Raw genomic sequence first — 19,454 nt, forward strand, 5'->3', positions numbered from 1 at the left:
TCTGAAAGCTATTGTGTGTGTTTTGAAAAACTGAATTTGGATAATTGGTCTAGTTTTAATAAAACAATACAAATACTTTATCTTTTGTTTTGCAAATCTGAAAAACTCCTGAAGTTTTTGACTAGAGAAATTCTGGAATTATACTTAATTAAGAATATTGAACTCCTTTGGTGATACTCATATCATGCAGTATTAAACTTCTCACTTTCCTTTCTTGTTAATTTTCCAGCTCATGTCTCTCTTTATAGGAGCAAGAAATATAGGTAAAATGGTTACCAATCATAATGTACATCTGATTAATATTATTTCATTCTCGTAATGCATCATAGCTTTTTGATATAATTGTTCATTCAGACAACTAGCACAAAGAAAATAAGGATAAGATAAATAGGAAATAACTTTTGAGGGGAAAGTACTAGTAACTGAAGGAATTCAAATGAGCTTCCTTTAGGAAATGGCCCATTGACTGAGTCCTAAAGGAAGCCATGGATTCCATGAACTAGTATCAGGAAAGGAGTACATTAGCAGCATGGGGACAGTATCTATAATTTGTAGTAAGTAGAGAGGAATATACAGATTTTCCCTGGATTATTACAGGTTTTTTTACTTGGGAAGTTTTTAATTTGAAGCTTTTAAGGCAACAGCTAGAAGAAAAACTTTATAATGTTGAACTAATGTGATTTTTTTTGTCCCATTGAATGAACCATGATACTGAATATTGATTCAGAATTCTTACACTCATATCAGACCCTTTTTTCTTTTAGTGGTTTTTAGACCGAATGGCTGATGATGATTGGTGGCCAATGCAAATCTTAATAAAGTGCCCTAATCAGATTGTGAGACAGGTAAGGAAAATGTTCATTTTTCAATTGAAAATTGACTTCTGAGATAAAGATGTGGTAAAGTTGAAAGAGTCTTGAATTTTTGAGTCAGAGGACCTGACTTTCCATTCTAGTTCTTTGTATAGATAATGTGATCTTACGAAGGTCACTTGCTTTTCTGAGCCTGTTTCCTCCTTTGTCAAATGAGGCTATCAAACAAGAACTAGCTCTTGAGCTATAAATTTAGGAACTCTTATTACCTATAAATTGTTCCAGGAGCTTTAGAAGAAGGAAAAAAAACAATTGTAGAATTTGAACTAGGTCATCTAGTTCATCCCATTGTAATGCATGCTCCTTGAGAACAGGGGGTCTATTTTTACCTTTCTTTGTATTCTTAGCACTTAGAATAGTCCTAGGCATTTACTTATTGATTTGATTGGTCCACACTTCTCACTTTGTAGAGGAGAAAACTAGTCACTGTAAATTTAACTGGTCTGCAATTTTTCCCAATCTCTTATAATCCCCGTCACCCCATATCTTAGCATATACTCACAAGGAATAGTGATAAAACGCATGTGTCTTTCTTATTTGCATCTCTAGATAGAGAAGAACCACACAGCATTAGATAAATAATAACATTAGGTAAAACAATACTTCCCCAATTTCCCAAGTAAATTAGTGACATTTCTTGTAAATTCTGTCAGGATTTGCCGTGTAAAAATGTATTTTGTTATATGCTTTCATTTGTACACAGAACAGTGACTCTAGTATGAGAATATCACTAGTATATATCTATCATGGCACATTTAACAATATTTAACAGTAAACTGCTCAAAGAAAGAAAAGTACTAATATTCTTATGTTAAATTTAACTGGAAAAGATTTGATAAAAATTTAGGAGTTTGACAGCAAAGTTGCTATAAGACTGGAAAGATTCAAGGATGCGCAAATATCATTTATCATCGCTAAAGCTTCCTGTAACTGAAAATAGAGCTATTCAAGTTTTCAAATGTCAAAATGAGTCATTCTTGTACTCTTGTGCCTGTTACCTTTTCTGCTTTACCATTTGTTATCTAGTTACCTAGGGTTCAAAAGAAGACCAGTGTTACCTAAGGGAGGAAATTTGATTGCTTATTTGCCTGGTTTGGTATCTGAAGCAAAATGAGGAATTATTAAAACTTCAGTTTGAGCCTTCAATTGATACCGTCACCCCCAATATATATATCACATATAGTCCTGGCTCTGTCACTAACAAACCTTATGGCTTTGGTCAAAAACATTTGTCTTTTCTCTGAGCTTTGGTTTCCTCTACTACAAAATGAAAAGTTTGGATTATAGATGATCTAACATCTCTTCCAATGCAGATTCTGTGGGGTGATGTAACATGAGATAATACTTATTGTATCCATTGTTATAAACATGGTGTTTAAATCATTCCAAATTGCTCCATTTTCCTCTTGCCAATTTTCCATCCACAGACAGAACTCTTGTCAAAACTGTAGACCCAAAAAACAAGTAAAAGACATGCAAAGATCACAAATAGGTGGAGAAGAATCAATTTCTCATTAAGGGGAGGGGTGTGTGTGTGTGTGTGTGTGTGTGTGTGTGTGTGTGTGTGTGTGTGTGTCTGTATTAACTTCAGGTGTACCTTAATTCATATTTTCTCATTTGCAGATGTTTCAGCGTTTATGTATTCATGTGATTCAGAGACTTAGACCTGTACATGCTCACCTCTATTTACAACCTGGAATGGAAGATGGGTAAAATGTTTGCTTCTGAACACTTTTTTCCAAATTTTATTCAGATGGTAGTTATTTAAAATATTAAAATATCCAAAATGAGATCTTTAATTTCACTTGCCTAATGAAATAGGGTAGAAAGAATTGGTGTCATTTGGGAAGATTTTATATGTCATTTAAAATAATCATATATTCATAATTCTCACCAAAACCCTAACTTAAGAGAGCCTTTTCATTTGCTGTCTGCGTATGATATAAAATTGGAGTTATCATAACAGATATAGTAAATTGGGCCCAATATAATAGGATTCTTATAATGAAATAGAAAGTTAGGAGATTTTAAAGTCTTCTGGTCAAAAATATCCATGTTTGCTGAGTAGATCTAATTGAAAAGGCATCATGGTGAAGTCGAAAAAACACTGGTGTTTTAGTCAGAGAACCTGAATTCAAATCCCACCTCTGCCGCTTCCTTCCTTTGTGACCTGAAGTAAGTCTCTTAAGTTTCCTCATCTGTAAAATTAGGGAGTTGGAATAGATAAATCTGTAACATACTATGGTCCTATAAAAGGATCCTACCTGAGAACATTAGCAAGGCGTAGTTTGATTGATAAATCTCAAGGTGACGAATTTATGTAAGTTTGCAGAAGTATTTTCACAAAGAGTCTTGAAGGACAGATATAGTTTCATTTGATTGCAAAGAGATATGGGAACCAAAGAAACTGTTGTAGGAAGTTCCTTGTTAAATGTATTTTTTTTTCATTTCATTTTATTTTCCACCTAATAAGCATTTTTTTCTCTCTTCTTTGCTCCACCTCAATTTGAAAGAAAAACAAAACCCTTGTAATCTGTGCATAGTTAAGCAAAACAAATTCTCACATTGTTCATGTCCAGAGATAAAGCTTTTATTCTGCATCTTCAGTCCGTCACCTCTGGCATCATGTCTGTCCTTTGACCCATCAATCGAAGTCCTTAAGTCTTGTAGCTGTTTATATTTACAGTGTTGTTGTTATTGTATGAGTCATTGTCCTCCTTCTGCTCACTTCATTCTGTGTCATCTCATACAAATCTTTACAGTATTCTCTGAACTCATCCCTGTCATCATCTCTAATGGCACAGTAGTATTCCATTAAATTCATATATAATTATATATTCAGCCCACATGGTGGGCACATATGCCCTTTAAGTTTCTCGCTCTTTGCTACAACAAAAAACCTGCTACAAATATTTTTTAAATGCAGATCTTTTTTTCATTTTTCTTCGGTTTCTTTGAAGAATTAGGTAAGAGAATATCAACAGTGCAGTGATTTTGTGAGCATAGTGCCAAATTTCTTCCCAGAAAAGTTTGGACCAGTTCACCACTGTGTACAACAGGGTATTGACATACCTCATATTTCCATAGCCCTTTCAGTGTTTGATTGTTTTCTTTTTTTTGTCATCTTTGCCAGTTTCATAGGTGTGAAGTGGAACTTACTTGACTGTTGCTTTAATTTGCATTTTACTAGTTATTGGTGATTTGGAGCATATTTTCATATGGCTGCCAAGTTATAAGCTAAATGAAAGGTGATCTTTCTGGTTGAGGAGAAGGTATACAAGAGTTTTGTTTTTATTTTATACTTTTATGGTCTGACTTAATAAGATGGATCAACAGTTACTAGACAAGGGAAGAAATTATTCATTTTAAAGAAACTTAGACAAAGACTTTTAAGGAGACTCTCTTAAATGATTAGATTACAAAGTGGGGAAAGGTGGCACAGAAAAGGGGAAAGTAATTAATTACGCCCTCATTGAGCCATATACCAAGTGTTAGGTTCTTCCCAAAGGGTGTAAATCAGACCTAAAGATGCATCACATTATGTAACACAAAACATTAAGAACAATACATAGCAAGTGCTAGGACCAGATAAAGTACTTATGGCATCTGTGGACATTTGTCTTTATGCTAATGCCCAAAGTGTGGCTAAGATCATAAGAGAAGGAGATGAATATGATGCCGTAGATAAGGGAGCATACTGCAAACTAGCAGCCCAGAAGGAGAATATGCTTGGTGCTTTCCTGATCTAAAACTTAGGACTAGAACAGAGATAGGATGTAGTATTAAAAGGAGAACTCCCTACTAGAAATCTGCTAGAAGATGTATTCTGCTAAAAGTAAACAATTTGATAAATTTTTAATTTGATAGCAATTAAATCTCTCTGCTTATAATAATGGTTCTAATCTAGGGGTGGGAAACATATGGTCTTATTCTGTGAAGTTTGGATTCGGTCAAAGGGCCTCACTAGAGGGCCCCCCCACCCCTGTTCTAAACTTTTTTGAGTATGACAACTCCTTTCTAACATCAAGCTATTTCAGGCTCTCATGTGATAATATTTATACTATTGCTCTCTATAGACTGAAAAAACACATACTGAAAAACCCTAAAAATTTGAAAAATTTCAGTACATACATATGTGTAAAACATTTGTACTGCTGTATGTATATTTGCATATTTATTATATTGAATCATCCCATGTAAATGAACAAAACCATTTATTAATTGCTTATTTTGTGCCAAGCTTTGGGAATACAAATGTAATAATAAGAATTACCTTTTCCTTAAAAGTCATTCTAATAAGGGTGACTCTCTATATAGAGGAGTGATATTTTCATTTAGAAAGTTTCAGAGAAGGTAAGTAGGACCAGGGGGAAGTTCCAAAAGCAGTGACAGTTTATTTGGTTATGGTTTTATAACCCCACACAGCAACATGAAGTTTAGGGAAGAAATGGTTGAGGAATGAAGTAAAATAGTGTTTGGCCAGATGTAGCAGCTTCCTAAGGCAACTATCAGTCAGACCAATCCAGGGTCGAAATTCAGGCAATCAAGGAATTAAATTCCCAAGGTTCTGGTTTCTAGTCTCTAAGCAAGACAGAGTATAATGAATTTGTTAGACCTATGTAAGTAACTCCATGGAACCTACAGAGATTCAGAGCTAGGAATTAAGCGAACGTAAGAAAAGAATCTTCTATTCTCAGTCAACTCTTACTAACAAGGAAGAATTGGTTGAAGTGGAAGCAGTAGGTATCCTAGAAAAAGGGATCGTATCATAACACAGAAGCACTAGGCATGATTAGAAATGTTTAGCATGTTCTTTGGTCCTTCTTCCCTTGGTTTCCAGTACTGTGGATTTGAACCTCATTTCTGATTAGTCAGTCAGACTTAGTTTTTAGAAAGAGGCATTTTACTACAATCGGTACAAACATTCCCTCAAAAGTTTGTGACACACTCTGTCAATAAAGCACACAGTCTAGGAGAAAATACGCTCAGGTTTAGACAACCCATGGCACAGATCTTGGAAGTCCTTATGCTATAGTAATCAAGATATGTTCCCCTAGATATGGCATAGAGTTGTTTTTTTTCTTGCTGGGCTCTTTGTATAACCTTGGATCTGCATACAATGTGCTTGGCCTTGTAGGCACTGTTTTCAGCTTTTTAAGAGGCACAGCTAGAGCACTGCTAGGAAGAAATGAAGTCCAAAATCCACATGACTTCTGAAGTTCATAAAGTTCTTCTCTGGGTTAGGGAGTAGGAAAATGGAAAGACACGCTAAAGCCAAGATACTCTCCTAAACTATTTCTTCACTGTGCTTGCTTTCTCTTTCTTCTCTACCTGTAGACACTCACTTCTCTGCTTCCAATTCACTGGGGGGTTTTGTGCAAACCTGAAAGCATGTGTTCAAGTCCCTTGATCAATCTGAATATTCTTGTTGGACCTAGGGAGGTTAACCTAGTCAAGTAGGTGTGAATAAGACTTGAACTATCAGACTGTATTCTCCCTAAATATACCCAGAATGGGGAAGCATCTTCTCACTTATATATTGTAGGGTGAGTAGATGGCTTGACCCCCATCTTTATACATGTAAGATAACTAAAGAGGCTCTGAAAGAATGCGGATAACTGTCAAAAATGAAATTCAATTAAAATGGAATTAATATGAATTATTCCAATAAGAATAAAAAGTTGTTAAGGAATGTTAAGTATTCCCTTGAACTTATCTTTTTGAGTTGCCATATTTTCTAGAATCACTGGACCCCCAGGGTATGCAGGAAGCCCCAAATGTGCCAGTGATGAAGCCCCACTCCCACCCATCTGACATAATTTGTTATTTATATCCCAAATTGGACTCCCAGTGTGTCCTTGGAGTCAAGAAAAGTGCAGATCAGTCTACACTAGGCTGAGAAACTGTGCAGCTAGGATCCTTGGAGATAAGCAGACCATCCTGTCTTCGTAGTCTAGCATGTCACAGCGGAAAGAATGTGACTTTTGCCATTGCCTTGCTCCTTCCCTTCGGGAGAGATTTTGTCTTTCTCACTTTTTCTTCGTCTTTCTCATTCTCATGCCATACCCCTTGAGGTGGAGACTTGTGTTTTTTCCTCCTTCCTTTGTCCCACTCTTAAAAAAATGCAGACTTCTGTATGGATTGTGAACTCTTTTGAGTTCCACATGCATTTTTATTTCTCTTATAATAAACCTAATTTTCATGTAAGTTTTGTGAAGTTGTGATTGGCTGTTTACAAAGGAAGCACCTAAAGAGACCAACTTGGCTATGTGGAGAGTTCTGAGTTCAAATTTTACTAAACTGTAAACTATGAAGTCAAAAATTGCACCTTACTAAAACTTTTTATCTCCACTAATCTCTTGCCCAGTGCTTTGTTATATACTATAAAAGGTGTCCATAATAAAATTTTATTGAACAAAATATAGAGTTAGAATCACCAAGGAAGAATGTTCCACAGACTTAAAAAAAAATAGTCTATGAAAGAGTAGAGCCAAAAATACTTCAGGTTTGGAAAAATTTATTCATTCGCTTAATCCTGAAAGAAAAAAAATTAGTCCTTTGTTGCCAAATTCCAGAGTTCCCAGGTCAAGGAGAAAATATTGCAAGCAGCTAGAAAGAAAAATTAGTTCTGCTGGTTAGTTTAAGTGGTGTGATTTTAACATACTCCAAAACAACAACAAAAACCATTTAAATGGTACTTTACTTTTGTCTTCTTTATAAGAAGAGTGACCTCTGAACTAGTGAGACCAAATATACTAAAGAAGGAATTTAAACTCACATAGTTGAGAAAAATAATAAGCAACTATCTAGCTATTCTGAATCTGTTCAAGTCTTGTGCAATTGATTATTTCCCAAGAAATAAGAAGCTGTGCAATCGATTATTTCTCAAGGTCTTGGAACAACTCTTTTTCGTGATCGTAGGGCTCAGGAGGAATTTCAGAAATTTTGAGCTAAATATTGCCACAATTTTTTAAAAAGTGAAAGGAGGGGCGTGTTTGAGGCAGGCCAAGAAGCTTCAGAACTGTGATGAAAATGTACCCTTGCTCTTCACTTCTTGAGCACCAAATTGATGTTCTGTTGATTCTGAAATCATAGACCACAGTTCCTCTAGGCCTGGACCAACGGAGCTGAGCCCAAATGACATTCTCAATTTCAGGCCATACTTCCATTCTTCCTGGACTGCCAGGTTAGAATTCTTCAGAAGGTCTTAACCATCAAGGTGTTGCCCCTGTCCTACATCCCCAGCCCATGCTACCTTTGGGCATGGGGCAGCAGGATATATACTTCAGTTAATTCTGAATATTGAATTGAGGTTTTATTGGATCCCACAACTATAGACAGCACTTCAAATGTGTCTAAATATCTTGTGCCCACCATTTATGAGATTGGGCTATAGACATCACCATCCCTAGACTTTTGCCTGGCTTAGACAAGTAGAAAACTCTTTCATGTAATGCTGACCATTACTCAGATGCCTCAACCACAACTCCACTATAAACAGTCTTCTCTATTGCAAACTCTAGGTGTGAAAGGTAACTTTGTCCCAATGTTCTCATCATTAACACCGTAGCCACCTGTTTGTCTTTCCCACCTGTTTCTCTTTCTTGGTGAAAATCAGATCCAAAAAGTAGGATTTACTCTTGTTAGATCTTTTGACAAATGAAATTATCATTAAGGCAGATAAAGAAATTATTACTTTCTTTGCTTTAAGATGAGATCTATAACAGATGTCCAAGATGATCCCCATTATCACTCTATTTTGACTTGTGATTAGTTTCCTAAACTCTTCATATATTTCCTGTTTCTATCCAAGTAGTATGTAGTTTATTTCTGTGATAATAATAGCTAGCATTTATATAATGCTTTAAGATGTTTTCTGTATATCATCTCATGATCCTCATGAAAATCTTGTGGGGTAGGGGTCACTATTCCTATTTCAGAGAAGGGAAAGTTGAGGTAAGGAAAGATTAAGTGATTGGCCCAGAGTTACGTAGCTAGTGAGTATCTGAGTTAGGATTTTAATTATAGTCTTTCTGCCTCAAGTCTATCACTCCATCCACTATACAGCCAGATATTCTTTCTTTTTCCTGCCTCCTTTGATCTTTACCTAAATATTCCTTATGATGCTTTTCCCCTTGCGTCCTTGATTTCCTCACACATGAGCATCTTCTTTGTATACTTGCCCTGCTCTAGTCACATCCTTTTGATAATTTTGATAACCCTGTTTCTTTTCAATAAAGGCACTTCTCAGGTTTTAGTAAGAACCTGCTCTTTGTTAGATAGTGTGGGCAAGGATACTAAAACAAAAATGACATTCCTTTCCCTCAAGAGGTAAATTCTGTAATGGAGACAACTTGTACATAAATAAGTAACAACAATAAAGCAAGATAAATTTAAGTGGAACAGAGGGTCCTGGCAACCAGAGAAATCAAGAAAGATTTCGCACACAGAGACTCACCTGCTGGCCCTTAAGCACAGTTTGGAAGGAAGCAGATGATAAGAGAGACAAAGGTGGCAGTGGAGTGCAACAGCAAAAAAAAGGCAATTTGATTAGACAGTGGAATATGGCAAAGGGAGTAATTTTTAATAAAATTGCAAGAGTAGTTTGGGTCCAGGTTGTAAAAAAAGACTAAGAGACAAGTCAATGAGTTTATATTTGTTCCTAAAGGTAATAGAAGCATCTAGGTGGTTCAGTGGACAGAGCACTGAGACTGGAGTCAGGAAGACTTCAGTTCAATTCCAGCCTTATTTATGCACTAGTTGTATGACCCTAGACAAGTCACTTAACCTCTTGTTTGCCTTATTCCACCGGAGAAGGAAAGGGCAAACCACTCCAGTATCTTTGCCAAGAAAACCCCATGGTCATTGAAGAATTAGACACAACTGAACAACTTAAAACAACAAAGCTCACTGGACAGCTGTGTCTTCTGATAACATATCTAAAAGAAATCTGTACTTTGTCACAGTCCTCTTCTGTTTTGGAACATCAGACTTAAAATTTATATCAAAAATGCTGGATGCAGAATGTTACATTTTGTCTCCTTACATGAAATGAAGAAATTCTACCTCCCCCAGTCATCACATTCTCCACATACTTGCTTGTCCTGCACATACATGTGACAATAAAGTGTCTCTCTTCGATAGAGTGAATACCTTGATTTTTTTTTGCCCCACCCCATGTAGAAGCTAAGCTTTTTAAAGTAAGGAAATGTTTCATTTGGCTTTTTGTCCCCATTGCCAGCGATGGAAAGCAGTTATGGGGGGAAATGCCTTGTAGAGAAGAAATGGCCTTCAGACCCAGATCAAAATGAATCATCCCAAGAAAGTTTGTATATGATACTGGAAGGATAGTAAATAGACATGTACAGAATGTTTTTGCCAGTGTTTCTTTAGAGATCACTTCTCATCAGTGAAGATAATAATGGAAAATACTTCCATTTGAACTATACAATTTAAAATCAATGTACTTAAAGAAGAAGCTATGCCATTTAGGAGAAAAACAGCTGCATCTTTGTCAGACAAATAAGAGACCCATGTTAGTGACAACACTGTCTTAAAACGCACTTGAGGATCAGTTTTAAGTAAAGTATTCCAGAAGAATGAATGTTATCACAGAAGGTACTTTATTTTAAAAAGACAACCACTAAAATGTCAGCACTTACCCTTATGTCTTTGAATGTATCCTTTTGAAGATTCAAAACTCCCTACAGCTATGGAAGGAACACTGTCTTTTACGATAAAATTCTGAACTTAATAAACACCAAATCTAATTAGCATTTGGTGTTCAAAATATAACTGAAGAGTAGCATTTTACATGAAAATAAAAACTTATTTGCCTTTTAGCATATAAATTGATATGTAACTTTCAGCTGGCTATATATCTTCATTCTGTTCTTATTTCTGTTCTTTTTGGGCACTTGGCACTTTTTTCTGTTAACTTAGTTGGCAGCCATATTGCTAATCCCCCTACATCTCTATCCCATTGAGATAAGGGTGTTATCATATTAATAAATAATGCATAGTAAAGCAAAACAAATTGCTACATTGACTGTGTCTGAAAATGTATATCTAATTTTGAACCTCATGTTCTTTGCTTCTGTATCAGGTGTTGGATAGCCTAATTCATTATGAATTCTCATCAACTAGGCATGTCATTGGCCTAGTTGTAGATTGTACAAATTGTTCTGGTTTAGTTCACTCCTCTCTTCATCTCGAATTCACCCCTACATTTGTAATGGCACAGTAGTATTCCATTACATTCATGTACCATGATTTACTCATTCCCTAGATGTCAGGCACTTCTTCATCCATTTCTTTGACAACATAAAAAGAACTGTTATAAATATTTTTCTTCGTATAGGTCTTTTGCCTTTTTCTTTGACCTATTTGAGATATATGCCTGTTAGTGGTATCACTAGGTAAGTGGTCATACGTAGTTTAGTGACCTTGTGGGCATAATTCATAATTGCTTTCCAGAATGGATAGGTCAGTTCATAGACTACCAGCTATACTTTAGTGGGTCTATCTTTCCACCACTTTTCTGACAATCAGCATTCTCCTTTTTTGTCATCTTTGTCAATCTAATGGAGGTGAAATGGAACTTTAAAAGTGTTTTAATTTACATTTCTCTAATAATTGGCAATTTGGAATGCTTTTTTGTCTGGTTGTTGTAGCTTGAACTTCTTCCTTTGAAGACTACTTGTTTATATCCTTTTACCATTACAACTGTAATTGCATAGTCAAAAAGTTTTGCACAAACAAAACCAATACAGTTAAAAGGGGAAAGGAAGTCATTAACTGGGGAAAAAATTTTGCAGAAAATTTCTCTGATAAAGTTTGAAATAAAAAGATATCTTGTGTATTTTATTTTCTGTAATCCTCTCCCTGCCTTGTATAGTGATCTCTTCCTCTATCTATAGTTGTAAACAGTATGTTCTTCCTTGCTTCTCTAATTCATTTAATGATATGACTTTTTTTTCAAAGCATGTATCTATTTGAAGCTTATTTGGTATGTCCTATGAAATTTTAGTTTAAACCCATTTTCTGCCCTACTGCTTTGTAGTTTTCCCAGCAGTTTTTGTTGAAGAATGAGTCCTTACCCCAGGTCTTTTGGTTTATCAACCACAATAGAAAGCCTGTCATTTTAGTTGGGTAGGCATCCCCACAGAACTGGCTCATCGTGATGTATGTCTCTGAAAATTACTATACAGTAAATGGACATTGAGCTGTGCCTATAGGAAGAGCATAATCTAGATTAATTTTGGGAAATTACACAGTGCTTTTAATGATAACAAGTTTCCCCTGAAACCTACTTATCTTTTCAATAGTCTTCTGGTGAGAACACTGTAGGGAAGAAAGTCCTAGAGTTCTTTTCTGTAGAGAATTAAAGTTGAAGGTCACATAAGGACAATGGAAAAACATGTAACTTATTACCAACAAGGAATTGTATAGAGAGGATATGGGGCCAGGAATGTCAGAGGAGGACGTGAATGGAAAAAATGTTGGCCTGGTCATATAAAGAGCAGGCAACAACAAGTAGACATATGTTCTGTTGACATCCACATGACCTAGAGAGAGCTAAAGGACCATCTGAAGCATGATTAGTGGATCCTAATAGAGGAGTTACAGAAGAATATGAATGAGAATTATATAGGATGACAAAGCATGAATAGACTGTAATCAATAACATTGAAGGGGAATGCTTATATTAATAAAAATCACAGAGGCATCAGAGTATTCTCCTGTTATGTTTTGATGACATAATTATTTTATTTGTGGGGGAAATCCCTTCACTGATACAGATTGGCAAATTTTCTGTCTTCTTAAATTAGTGCCTGAAACACTATAAGGTTTATGGACCTACAGTCAGGAAAAAGCAAGTTAAAATCTGGTCTGAGACATTTACTGTGAAACACTGGGCAAGTCACTAAATCTCTTGTGACTGTAGGTCCAGTGCTCTTTTCCTGTCATAGTTCAGGAAGGAAGTGATGAAGGCCTGAGCTAGAGTGGTGGTTGTGTGCATGGAAGGGAGATGTGGGACAAGAAAGGTTTCACAACTGACTGAGTTCTGGGGAGTGAAAATAAGGAGGTGACAGTGATACTGAAGTCATAAACCTTTGTGCCTGAACACATAGTGGTATATTCCAGAAAAAATGGGAAATTCAGAAAGTGGATGAGTTTGGAGAAAACTGGTTTTTCAGCATTGTAACTTTGAGATAGTCATAGGATATATAGTTTGAAATGTCCAGTAGGCAGGGCTACATATATATAGGGAGAGATCTGGTAGTGTTCTACATGGAGATGGTAATTGAACCTATAAAATTCGGTGAGGTCATTCATGACAAAATGTAGAAACACAAGAGAAGAGGACCCAGCACAGAACTATTGGATTGCAATCAGAGTAAGGAAAAGTTTCATAACTAGGGTAGGAAATTGGATTCAAATGACTTTAATGATCCCTTTTAGCACTCAGATTCTATAATACATGTCATTACTATTGGTGTTCATTGTGACAGTGGTGAAATACATAAATTTAGTTTTTTAAAAATGTTTTCACATTAGCACCATGTTCTTTTCACCTGTACCAATGTTAAAGTCATGTTAAATTGTTTCAGGTCAGATGATATGGATGGTCCTGTGGAAGATATAGGAAGCCGTTCTTGTGTCACCAGATTTGTGAAGACACTGTTATCAATTATGGAACATGGTGTGAAGCCTCATAGTAAACATCTCACTGAGTACTTTGCCTTTCTTTATGAATTCGCAAAAATGGGTGAAGAAGAGGTGAGAATACTTCTTGTTTACTTCTGAAATTCTGTGCTAAAATAAATCCTGTACATATATACATTTGTGTATTGAAGAACTCATTATTAGTATTACCTGTACTCATGTAATGCATTATCTTTATTTCTAGAGCCAATTTTTGCTTTCACTTCAAGCTATTTCAACAATGGTACATTTCTACATGGGGACCAAAGGGCCTGAAAATGTGAGTATAATGCCTGTTATTCTCAGTTTAGAAGGCATTTACCAAGTAGTTCTTATTTCTGACAGTCATAATGATAAAGAGCTAAATCTTTTTTATCATGCACTAGAAAATCATCAATGTTTCTACTTATAATGTCTAAAATAGAGGATTGTATAAGAAACTGAATATAATTTCACTATTTTCTTTGCTTTTTTCATCATTTTCACTACCCCCAAAATGTTCCTTTCTCAAATAAAAGGCTTAATATCTAACTGGTGTTGTTGAGAAAAGCAAATTTATGTTGTGTTAGTTGCATCTGAAAATATGTCTCTTTCTGCATCTTCTGTCAAAGGATGGGAAACTGCGCTTCAGTATCAGTTTTTTGTAATCTTCGTTATTTCATAATCAGAGATCTTAAGTCTTTCAAAGTTATTTTAGTGTTGTGATCTTTGTATAAAAATTGTTATGGTTCTGCTCAGTGTAATCTGCATCAGTACATATAAGACCCTCGTATTTCTTTTATAACTATTCCAGTGTTCATTTCTTGTGGCTCAGTAATATTCCATTATATTTATGTTCCACAGATTGTTCAGCAATTTCCCAGTTGATGGGGAAACAACTTTTGTTACAGCTAGTTCTTCAGTAAAACAAATGCTTTTGTATTCATGCTTAAGAATCATTTGCCTCTTTCTTTTATCTATTTAGATTATCAATCTTTTTATGATATTGATGGATCAAAAAGTATGTATAGTTTAGTGACATTTTGGCCGTAGCCCAAAATTGCCTTCCAGGATGGTTGAACCAATTTACAGCTCCACCATCAGTGTATTAGTGTGCTTGTCTTCCCCTAACCTCTCCAAAAATTTGTCATTTTCCTTATTTGTCACCTTTGCCAGTTGAATAGGTGTAAAGTGGAACGTTAAAGATGTTTCAATTTTCATTTCTTTTAATTATTAGTGATTTAGAGCATTTCTCATAGTTGGTGATAATCTTTTTCCTTTTGAACTTCCAGTTCATATCCTTTGACCATTTTTCTCATATATATAGAAAACACCTTAATATATAGGTATAGAAAAGCCAAATTATATTACTAACTGCTTAATACTTTAGTCTTTATGCTATAAAAATTCCAAATAACAAGTATAAATTTAAGTTAGGCAATTAGCACCAATTTAAGCTATCTCATAAGCCAACCACCAGGCAGAGTTTTATAGAGGAGAAATGTTTTAATAGTAAATATGTTTGTATGTTCCTTTTCACTTCAACTAGTAATGAATGGGAGCCTGACCAAAGCTATCTCTGTAAGGAAATATATATCATTTTTCATATCTTTGTGCTATTACCAAGACCTCTCCATAAATATTGTAGATGAAATTTATTCATTGCTCAGTGGATACTATACTAAACCTGTAGTTAAGAAGATCTAAATTCATATCTTTCCTCAGGCACTTACTTAATGGTTTTGTAATTCTGGACAAGTCATTTGTTTAGTATGTTTCCTCATGCATTAAAATGGGGATAATAACAGTACCTAATTTACAGGCTTATTAAGCACTTTTTAAGCTTTAAAGTTTTGTACAAATGTCAACTATTACTGTTACTATTTTAACACTTAGAGCACTTTGGGTGGTACTCCTTGCACCAACGTATATCACAACTCCTCTTCACCTTAGTAAATAGTCTTCATGAGTTGCTTTAGCTGAAAGATTCAGCAATTGATGCCTGGTAAGGATCTGATAATGATCATTCCTAAACTTACATAGAACCTTGAACTGGTTCTCTTACAGCAAACACACATAGTCTATTTCCATGCACATTCTTGAAACCTTTTCAGAGTAGTACCTGTCTAAACATGTATTCTGTTGACATTGCTCTCAAAAAGCCAGCATTACTTCCCAGGTTGCATGCATCTGAGTACTTCTTGGATGCATCTCAATAATTCTTCAGTTTAGGTAGCTGTATAGACATATAAAAATTAAAGTAACCAATATATTCATGAAGTATATTATTTCTGATGTAAGTATCTACGTAGGATCTACATTTATGTATATAATACTTTGAAGATGTATAAAGTGCTTTCTTCATAACATCTTTTTGTAAGGTCAAGGCAGATGTCATTATTAGCCGTTTTCAGATGAGCCAGGAAAATCAGTATGGTAAAATGATGTGCTAATTAGTAATAGAGCCACAACTTGAACCTTAAGTCATTTGATTATCTACTCTAGAGTGGAAACCAAAAGCCTAGGTTCTAGTCTCAGTCAGTTATTCATCTGGGCCTCAATTTCTCACCTATACAATGAGAGGAGGGGACTATAGAAAAAGGTTCCTTGTAGCTTCTCAGTTAAATGATTTTGTGAATTTGTACACTATTTTAACAGCATTTTTTCAGTTCCTTCTAATAAAAATGCCAATTTCTGAGGACTGCTTTTATGTCATCATGTTCTTTTTAATTAATCAAATGGATTAAAAACATCCTACAGTGGTCTTAGTTTGAAGATACTCCTGTCTTATGGATACTGCTGTAACTTTGGGATAAATGGGAAACTTCTAATAGTTACTTCCCTTCCTGGGGGGGGGGAGGAGTTTGGTGTTTTGTTTTTCTATCGGTCAGGAAATAATGCTGCTTTCTCTAATGCTCAGTCAGCACAGCCACTCTGATCCTGCTTTATCCCAAAAAGCTTTGGCTCTAAGAAGGTAGAGCCATTAGGTGATTTGCTCCTGGGAAAATACTTAGTACTATAGAAATTAGATTGGTCATTAACAAGTCTTGCCCATTAAGTCCATAAATAAATTTTCTTGATATGAATGAATCTGTGTTACAAATTAATCTTGACTTTGATTTTTGTCATTGAATTTGTCAGATTATTAAAACTGAATTTTTTAAAAAAATTTTACTAACATCTTTTTTTATATTACCTGCTTTATACACACAGGTGCATACCAACTCAATACAGTGGGAATATTCACATACATATATATATATGAATAAGCATATACATACTTAATACAGTGGTTGTGATTATACATATGTGTGTATGCATGCATGTGTTTCCCAGAACACAGTTCTTAAATAATAGAAGAGAGAGGAAATAAAGAATTCAGCAAAAATAAACACTAAAAAAGTCTGACATTGTATGCAGTGTTCCATCCCTGTATTCTTCCACTAATCTAAAGAAGATAGGAAGGTGCCTTCTCATGGCACTTCTCTGGAGCCAAATCTGGTCAGTAGAGTGTCAGTTGTTTATAGTTCTTGCTCTTTTCATTTATGTTACTGTGGTTCTACTTTTTACTAGTTTATGTGAGTCTCCTCAAGTTTCTTTGTATTTGTTATATTTTATTGTGTCTGACACCACAGTAAGATTCTCACTCACTCCATGTGCCCCAAGTTGTATGACCCTTCCCCATCTGATGGCCAGCTATTTTCAGTTCTTGACTACTACAGAAAATGCTATTATAAATATTTTGGTGTATGTGAGTCCTTTCCTTTTTGTCATTGACTTCTTTAACTTGGATGCCTAGCAAGATAGATTTTGGGTCAAAGAATAAGGATATTTTAATGATTTTCTTTACATAATTTAATATTGCTTTTCAGAATGGTTAGTCTATTTCACAGCTTTGCCAACTGTGCATCAGTACGCTTTTCTGCAGGGGATTTTTCCATTAGAAAATAAAACCAAACCCTGTTCAGAAACCATGAGTTTCTTTTTTGTTCCTTAGCCTCAAGTTGAAGTGCTATCAGAAGAAGAAGGAGAAGAGGAAGAAGAGGAAGAGGATATACTGTCTTTAGCAGAAGAAAAATACCGACCTGCAGCCCTTGAAAAGATGATAGCCTTGGTGGCTCTTTTGGTTGAACAGTCCCGCTCAGAAAGGTAAAAAAATTTGGACACACTTCCAGGTATTTTTGATCCAATTCCTTCATTATGTTTTAGCTGGTGAGTTTTATGCAATTTTAATAATAGTTTTGGAGTACCATTCAAAAATCAGATTGAGTCTGAAGGTTCCAGTTCTTTCTGTATCAAATCAGATTTCTTTAAGCATATCCTAGGGGACTCAAAATGTTTTAAAAACAACTTGGTGTGGGTATAAAGTAGGTAGAGAATAACTGAATCTTCACAGTTTTTTACAGACAGTCTTTCAGGTAACTCACTAATCAGTCATTGTTCTGCAGTGGTGGATTAGGGAAAGGGAATTCATTTCAATTTCTTTTTGTTTTTGTTTAGGCACTTAACACTGTCTCAGAATGATATGGCAGCATTAACAGGTGGAAAGGTAAAGGAATCTCTGAAACATTTGAAGGGACATCTAAGTAGAGTATTTGACAAAAATAATAATTGCTTTAAAAATTAATAACATTTTTTACAGGGATTTCCCTTCTTGTTTCAACATATTCGTGATGGAATCAATATAAGACAAACCTGTAATCTGATTTTCAGCCTTTGTCGATATAATAATCGACTTGCAGAACACGTAAGTGCTGAGAAATACTGGCTTACAAAGTAATAGAGAGGCTTTTTAATATTTTAAGAAAAATTTTGAAAATCTTTCTCTCTCTTTTTTAAGATTATTTCCATGCTTTTCACATCCATAGCAAAGCTGACACCTGAGGTATGTACTAAATAATTTTACAAGCATGAGTAAAAAATTACAGCAATCACTAGATCTGCCATCAAAACAAACCTTTTAAATTGTTTTTAAAGAAAAATATATTTATTAAGGCTTTTTATATTTTTAGCATTGTGGTAAACTTGTCATTTAAAGGAAATTAAGTTTAATAAACCAAATTAACTAGTTGTCTTTATACCAGTTACTAGATGTATTTTATTATTCCCACTGTTCTTTTAAGTGTACTTTTGTGCAAAAAATAAACAAAGTGCTTTGGAGCAGTTCTTGAGACCATATACTGAAGCCAAATACAGTCACATAATAACTGAGAACTCATTACTGCTGTGGAAATGTTAAAGTTGCCATGACATGTTTTTTACTTGGCTTATTGACAGTTGCAAAGCTCTGATACTTAGATAAATCTCCATTTACTTATCTGTTCTGTGTATCATGTCGTTCACATAAATTACTATGATAGGACATTGTATCAAATTGAAGAGTGTTCAGTATATGGTGGTGGGATTTTTTTTTTTAAAACATAAAAGGAAAACTTAAAATTGATCAGAATATGTGGGCTTGTCCTGATTCAGTTGCAGGTGCAACCTTTCAACTAATTGCCCAAAGATTTGCAGTGTGTACTAGTGGAGAGAGTACACAAATCCTGGAAAATTGAAGAAATATTTAAAGAACAAATAATGTCTATACTACATAGAGTGTTTCTAAATAATAAGGATTAAATGCTAATCAGTTTTTTTTTTAAATAAAGCAGATATCTTGACTGTAAAACCTGATAGAAAATAGCAATGGCAATTTTAGACCATTTTCATTAATGAGTAGACCAAAATAATAAACAACAAATTAGTAAAGAGAATATAGCAACAATTCACCATCATCCAGTAAGATTTATGCCAGGAATGCAGAAATTGTTTAGTATTAAGAAAACAATTGGCACGTAATAGGCGCCATGGGGTAGGAGAAAGATGATCATACTTAGAGTAAGGAACATCTGAGTT

At 34.9% G+C, this 19,454-nt stretch overlaps 1 protein-coding gene across 7 annotated transcripts in view; it reads left to right on the plus strand.

The window, feature by feature from the left end:
* USP34 (ubiquitin specific peptidase 34) overlaps window positions 1–19,454 on the plus strand; it is a 312,662-nt gene that overhangs the window by 249,476 nt on the left and 43,732 nt on the right. For 6 of the 7 annotated variants that reach the window (XM_072635468.1, XM_072635471.1, XM_072635470.1 and 3 more), the window contains 8 exons: window positions 765–845; window positions 2,496–2,581; window positions 13,487–13,655; window positions 13,786–13,860; window positions 17,557–17,708; window positions 18,060–18,108; window positions 18,202–18,306; window positions 18,400–18,444. In XM_072635468.1, the coding sequence (XP_072491569.1) occupies window positions 765–845; window positions 2,496–2,581; window positions 13,487–13,655; window positions 13,786–13,860; window positions 17,557–17,708; window positions 18,060–18,108; window positions 18,202–18,306; window positions 18,400–18,444 (762 nt within the window). The remainder of the gene's footprint in view (window positions 1–764; window positions 846–2,495; window positions 2,582–13,486; window positions 13,656–13,785; window positions 13,861–17,556; window positions 17,709–18,059; window positions 18,109–18,201; window positions 18,307–18,399; window positions 18,445–19,454) is intronic. The other variant, XM_072635466.1, reaches the window with a different exon arrangement.

This window comes from Notamacropus eugenii, chromosome 1, assembly GCF_028372415.1.
Source record: "Notamacropus eugenii isolate mMacEug1 chromosome 1, mMacEug1.pri_v2, whole genome shotgun sequence".
NCBI classification, from domain to species: Eukaryota; Metazoa; Chordata; class Mammalia; order Diprotodontia; family Macropodidae; genus Notamacropus; species Notamacropus eugenii.